Here is a 6,681-nt window from a genome sequence, read left to right as displayed (position 1 = left end):
TGCAAAAAATACTCTCTAACCTTTTTTTTCTCAGACAAGCATAATAAAAACTTTTTGAAGTTTGAAATATTCTGAGACAAACGTTTTTAGGAGTTTCCAAAAGTTCCGCAACTTACCGACGTTTTTTTTTCAGAATATTCAAATAAAAATTCGTTAAAATTACGAAAACAAGCTTTCCGTTCGTGACTCAAAGTAAACGTTGTCATGCGCCTTTAAAGCTACAGTAATCGTTCAATTTCCTTTTCAGTGATTTCATAGCAATTTTTTTGGAATTTTCGCTCTTTTTTTGGCCTATTTAAGACCGTTTTTTCACAAAATTTTTTTTAAAGTAAGTTTTTTTTTCTAATTCTGTCTGTTCATCCCCATTTCCAGATGTCCGCACCCCTTCACAATGATGTCGCCCGCTTCAATCGTCATAATCCATTCATTAATCCCATAATTATTACACCTTCCCATAGAAATTTCTATTTTTGTCTAAAAAACAATAATAATTTGTAGTTCCTCATCTTCCGCTTTTTTCGTCATCGTTCGTTCTGCTTTCCAAAATATGTCAGAAAATCCCTAAAAAGCGGAAATTTCAGTGTGTATGATGACGCAAATCCCTTTCGAAGCGTTCTAAAATAAAAGAGGATAATTTTGAATTTCGTCAAAAAATAATATCTTTTTTTGTAGGGCTGTTTGAAATCTGAAAAGTGCAAAAATGACCAATTTTTCAGATTTTTTCATTACAATTTTTAGGTATAGTTGATTTTTTCTTTTGAGATTAAATTGGGGGAAAGAAGAGGAAAAGGGATAAAAATGAAGAGTTCGGGGGTAGAATCACTAGAAAAAGATTTCAAAAAGAGAGAAAAATAAATTCTGAGAGGAGGCCAGGAGCAAGAACTTGAGAGCAGAGGAGGGAAACAAAGGTAAGAGAATATGAAAAAATCAATAAAATATACAAAAGGGAAGCCAAAAAGAGCGGTATTTATATTAGCAAAAAAAATAACAGAAAAAGAGTAGAAGGCACAACAAAAAATGGGTAGAAAAACAGGTTTTTAGACGTTGAAACTCTTGAGTCCCGGTGTTGCAGAGTAGTTGATAAGGGAACTTTGGCCACATGAGAAGGTGCGCTCACGGAATCCTGGAAATTCGAGATTTTAGGGAAATTCAAAGATTCTCAGTATTTTAACCTAATATTTTCTTCGTCTGTGACTTTCGAAAAATTAAAAAAGTTCGAAAAATCGTTTAAAATAGCAAAATATCGTCATGTATTCCAGGAAACTTCTAGAAGGTTCTCGAAAATTCCCAAAAAAAAGCTAACTTTTTAAAGCCCAATTCTCTTGATTTTTCGAACATTTTCGTTAATGAAAATAGCAAAAACTTGGACAAAAAGCTATGAAAATCGAGAGCAAACTAGGCTAAAAATGATAGTTTTCGAAAAATCTAGAAACTTTGAAGGCGCATGGAATTTAAAGGCACAAAACGACGATGCGCCTTTAAATAGATTATCGACTACTAAGAACTCTAGAACTTTCTGTTTTGGCGGGAATTCAAAAATATTTCGAGAACTTTCTAGAAGTTTCCAGGAGTGAACGACTTTTCAAAAATCCCTAATTTTCTGCTAAAATCCAACCCTTACCTCCTGAACTCAACACGACATCCTCCTCATCCAGAAAATCTAGACCTTCTGAACTTGATGTCGCCTCGGTCATCTTATCCGACTTATCACCACCAGCCGTATTCCAGCACAACGCTTTGGTCAAAGTGGTCATATCCTCAGCAAGTGGCGAGAACTTTCGCATTAATGGAGTGATGAATTGACTGCTTCTGGAAAATTTTGAATTGATTACTGTCGATTTTCAAAGTAGCGAAGTATCGTATTCGCTCTAAAACTTTGAGCTCAATTATCTCGGATCCTTCAAAAGATACCGAAAATCTGTCAACCGATAAAATGTTCATCATATTATCACCAATATTTTATCAGTTGACAAAATTTTGATATCTTTTATAGGAACCAAAATGATTGAGCTCAATAGGGTGGGCTTCTATCAGAGCTATTTTTGCCTTAAAGTAGACTATTTTTACTCTAAAAAGAGCTATTTTTGCTCTAAAAAGCGTCTTTTTGCTTGATATTCAGCAAATGCAGTAATCAAAAAGTATCAAAACTCACACTTTCAAATGGAACCCATCAAACGGAAACATGTCTTCGAATGGTCGCTGGACGTCTTCAATCGGAATCACGTGGTTACAGTACACCAATTGCAGCGATCTGGAACTTTTTCGGTTGTAGTCATGGGGATTTTTGGGACGTTAAAAGTGCACATGATTTGTAAAATTGGGGATTTTTCGAGCTCACAAAAATAGGGTTTTCGGTATTTCAGCTAGCCTTCAAGGCTCTGAAATCAATGATAGGTCTTTCAATTTAGGATACCGTAAAACCTCTAATAGAACGACACCCGGAACGTCCACTTTGAGCCTATATATCTCACTTCCTTTGAAACGTATCAAAAAGTGGTTAACTAGTAAAATGTTTATCAGGATATCAGCAACATTTTACTAGTTAGCCACTTTTTGATATCTTTTGCAGAAAATGAGATATATAGGTTCAAAGTGGACGATCCGGGTGTCGTTCTATTAGAGGTTTTACGGTAGCAAGTTCAAAAAAAGTTTAAAATTTCAACAAACCTTGTAATAGCCGAGAAGCATCTGGCCACCGGCTTCGACACGTATCTCAATGGCTCTAGTGGCGAATGAACGATACGGCCGACTCCCCAACGACGCATTGCTTCCAGAATTTCTGAAAATTCAAAATTTTGGTTTCAGATATTATACTGGCCGGTGGCCGTGCCCGGAGGCCTCACAACGACAAACACCGTAACCAAAAGATGTTTTTTTTTCAAGTTACGGTAGTTTCCGTCGTGAGACCTTCGGCCATGGCTTCGCCGGTTTTTCAATTTGCTCAAAAAACTAACCCTGATTCTTGGCAAACTCTTTGTATCGGAACGAGAAGACCAAGAAGAACGCCTGCGAGATAGCGTAGAAGGTTCCGTGTCGATGGAGGCCTGGAAGGATCTGTGAGCTTCCGGAGCCGAATTGAACAACGTAGCGCTTGAGCCACGTGTAGATTTCCTCGAGCCAGGTGAAGGCGACACTGGAAAATGAGTATTGTTCGATTTCCAGGTAAACATGGCCTAACTTTTTCAAAATGAATTTATTAGGCTAACTTGTTTGGCCCCGAAATAACGTTATACTTATTTGGTGTCATTTACAGTTCATTTTAACATGGTGGCCTAACATTTGAGTTTTCTAGGCCACCAACTTTTTTGGCTTAGGAATGACATTTTGGTGATTCCTAGCCTAGAAGAAAGAAATTCTAGCCCATTTTAACATGGTGGCCTAACTTTGGTAAATTAAGTTTTCTAGACCACCGAATTTTTTTTAGAAACGATCTTTTGATGATTTCCAGGCGATTTCGACATCGTGGTCAAGTGTTTGCAATATGAGTTTTCTAGGCCACCAACTTTTTTGGCTTGAAAATGGCGTTTTTGGTGATTTCTAGGCCATTTTAACATGGTGGCCTAACTTTGGAGTTGTCTAGGCCACCTTATTTTTCGGTCTAGAAATGGCGTTTTGGTGATTTCTAGATCATTTTAACATGATGGCCTAACTTTTGAGTTTTCTATACCACCATTTTTCTTGCTGCAAAAGTAAAAAACTCACTCCTTTTTCACATATTTGGCTCTAGCCAAAAACGCTGCCAAATACGCCGCGGCTCCTTGACTTTTCTTCGAATCCGCCGGTGCTCTCGGCATTCTTATGGTCACTTGCCAGAGATGTTCGAGAACTTTCTGCTCGTATTCTTCTTTCAACGATCCGAAATATAACCAGATGAAGGACACATATTGAACATGAGTAGCATTGAGCATCGTGGACTCCAAAACCTCCAAAAATGTGTCGAACAAATTCTCGGGGGCCAGCACTTTGTCTCCTTTGATTTTGAACGTTCTCAACCATTTCTCCTCGATTTTCTGGCCTTTTTCCTCGTTTTCCTGAGCATCAACGCCTTCTGAATGCCTGATGAATGCGATGACGTCGGTGCAGACGGCGTCCAGGTACTGCATCGTCTGCTCTCCTTTACGTTGCTCCAGAAGTTTCGGCGTGACGTCTTCAGAATCGTTGGTGGTTTCGATGACGTCTTCAATCAGAATATCGTCGTTGAGCGCGAACAAACGGGGGCTCTTGCTTTCTTCTTCGTTCTGCTCGCATCGCCAGTTGTGCGCCTGGAAAATTTGTATGAAAACTGAGCTACAGTAATCTAAAGGTGCATTTTGTAAAGGTCCCGGAACTACAGTAATCCGAAAAGATTTTCAATTTTCCTGAATTTTTGCCGCCTTTTCTGAAAATCTTCTCGAAAAGGTAGGAAATTGTTGAGGGGAAATTACTGAAAAATTGAGAAAAAAGCTATATTTCTAGGTTACGGTAGTTGTCGTTGTGGGATTTTTTATTCGATTTTTGACAAATTTTTGTTCCAGAATAATATATAAAAGAGTCTAAAACTGGCCAAGCTAGTGGCTCAGCTTCTTCGCCACGTGGCATTTCCCTCTCTGTCTGCGTCTCTCAAACTCACATCATCCTTAGCCAACCTCTCGAAAATCGTCTCCCAGACATCCTTTGTGATACTTAATGGCACATATTTCTGCATCAACATCAAATTTCTCATGTATCCCGAAACGGCGACAGGCGGTTGAGTGAAGTGTGGCATCGCCTTGCGGAGGCATTTTAAGAGCGATTTGGCGGATCTGAAAATGTTAAAATTGAGGAAATTCGGTGAAAAATCGCCTAAAGTGGTGAAATTGTTGCTTTTCAGGGCTGTTTTCAGGTTGTTTAATGTCATTAATACGCAGTTTTAGGCCCGGTCTATGATAATTTGAGTTGTTTTCAGGGCATTTAGGCCGATTCCGTGGCGTTTATAAGGATTTTTAGGTCCTTATGGTTGATTTTATGGTTGATTTAGGTCGTTTCTATAGTAGCTTATGGTCAATTTAGTTCATTTCAGGTATATTTTAGACTAATTTCAGGTCATTTTAACGGGCCTGTTTTAAGGCTGTTTCAAAGAAGTTCAAGGCGATATTAAGGCATTTTAGGCTCTTTTTAGGTTCAGTTCAGGTCATTTTGGGCAATTGCGCTTCATTTTCTGCAGAGAGTCATATAGAGTCGACCACGGGGACTAGAAAACTTAAGCTAGTAATCGTTTTTTGACGCGTCATTGGAATTTTTCTCGATTTTTATGTGAAACTATATGATTTTCTGTACAGACAAGAGCAATAAAGAATTTCACAACCATTCATTTAGTGACATTTCCAGGGAATTTGAATATGGTAGCCTAACTTTTTCAATTTGAGTTTTCTAGGCCACCCACTTTTTTTCGCCTAAAAATGACCATGATAAGCAAAAAACTCACAATGGGAAGCAGCGAATAACACTGGAAAGAATAATATGAGCCATTTCAAAGTGCTCATTTTGCTTCTCCTCCGTCAACACAAAGCTCACAATTCCCGTCGATTCGTCAGATGAAACCTGTGGAACTAAACGTTGCACCACCGCCGTATAAACATGCTCCGTAAAACAAAGGTGTCGAATCGCCAACTCGCAAAGAAAAGTGCGGAATCTCTCGATAGCCGATTGTGGAATTTTATCCCAGCGAAGTGCCAAAAGTCGTTTGACCAAATCGTCGGTTCTAGCTTCCATAACATCGGCACATCCTAAAAATTGCTCTAGAATTTGTAGTTTTGGGGCTTCCAGCTCCCATTGCTCGAAAGTTTCCAACGCATTGCAGATTTTTCTGTAGAGGACCGCAGCGGTGACATCGCCATTCAGATAATTGCTTATGATTTCTCTGCCGGTTGGGGCTGCAGATGCTGGCTTGTCCTCTTCTTTTTCGATTTTTGGCTTTTTCACATCATCATCTGTAATTTTTTTTTAGAAAATTGAGAAAGTTCTAGAAAGATCCATTACCACGCCTCGGCGACAAATGCGGAGCACTAGCAGTATTTCTCTTCATATTGCTTCTTTATAATTAAAAAGTCGATATTAAACAAGCTTCAACAACAACAAATCTGAAAAAGAAAACCGGATTTTTGGTTTAAAAAATTAATGTTTAAAACTAACAACAACAAGACCTGTACACAACAAAATAACGCCTTCAATCGAGAGTTTCCAAAGAAAGCGCGGTTCCTTAATCGCTTATGCGGTCATTGTCAGTGTCCCAAGTTGCTGAAAATTGCGAAATTTTAGATAATATTTTTATGGATCGAAGCACAAAAAATGTTTTCGAAATTGAAAAATTGAAGATCTACAGGGAAAAATATCGAAAAACCAAAAAGTTTTATATATCAAAATGTTCCTTATTTTCTTTTCTACTTGAATTTCACAAATTCTAGCTAAATCCGACAAAAATTACGTCTGAAAATTGCGAAAAACCGGAAATAGCAAAATTGGAAAACACTCGAAGTGCGCATTGCGAGCCCTTTGCGCACTACGCGTGCAGGTGTTGACACGATTCTCGATGAGTGTCCATTCGAATTATCTTTATTTGTATAGCATCGGGTGCGATCAATTCTACACTTTTTATCAGTTTTTCAAGTTCAAATAGTTTTTTGAAAAAGGTTTAATTAGAAATTAAAAGAATTGAATACCAAC

At 38.2% G+C, this 6,681-nt stretch overlaps 1 protein-coding gene across 1 annotated transcript; it reads right to left on the bottom strand.

The window, feature by feature from the left end:
- Positions 1 to 1,037: 1,037 nt before the first annotated feature.
- CBG03634 lies at positions 1,038 to 6,043 on the bottom strand (the record flags this gene model as incomplete). Its single annotated transcript, XM_002647049.1, has 9 exons — positions 1,038 to 1,123; positions 1,622 to 1,809; positions 2,153 to 2,251; positions 2,668 to 2,779; positions 2,955 to 3,133; positions 3,703 to 4,262; positions 4,610 to 4,781; positions 5,444 to 5,948; positions 5,998 to 6,043. The coding sequence occupies 9 exons, from the start codon at positions 6,041 to 6,043 to the stop codon at positions 1,038 to 1,040; spliced, it is 1,947 nt and encodes a 648-aa protein (XP_002647095.1).
- Between the last annotated feature and the right edge of the window lie 638 nt (positions 6,044 to 6,681).

This window comes from Caenorhabditis briggsae (assembly GCF_000004555.2).
Source record: "Caenorhabditis briggsae complete genome, chrIII, whole genome shotgun sequence".
Taxonomy (NCBI): domain Eukaryota; kingdom Metazoa; phylum Nematoda; class Chromadorea; order Rhabditida; family Rhabditidae; genus Caenorhabditis; species Caenorhabditis briggsae.
The sequence above is the reverse complement of the archived record's forward strand: the minus strand, read 5'-3'. Positions and strand labels throughout refer to the sequence as shown.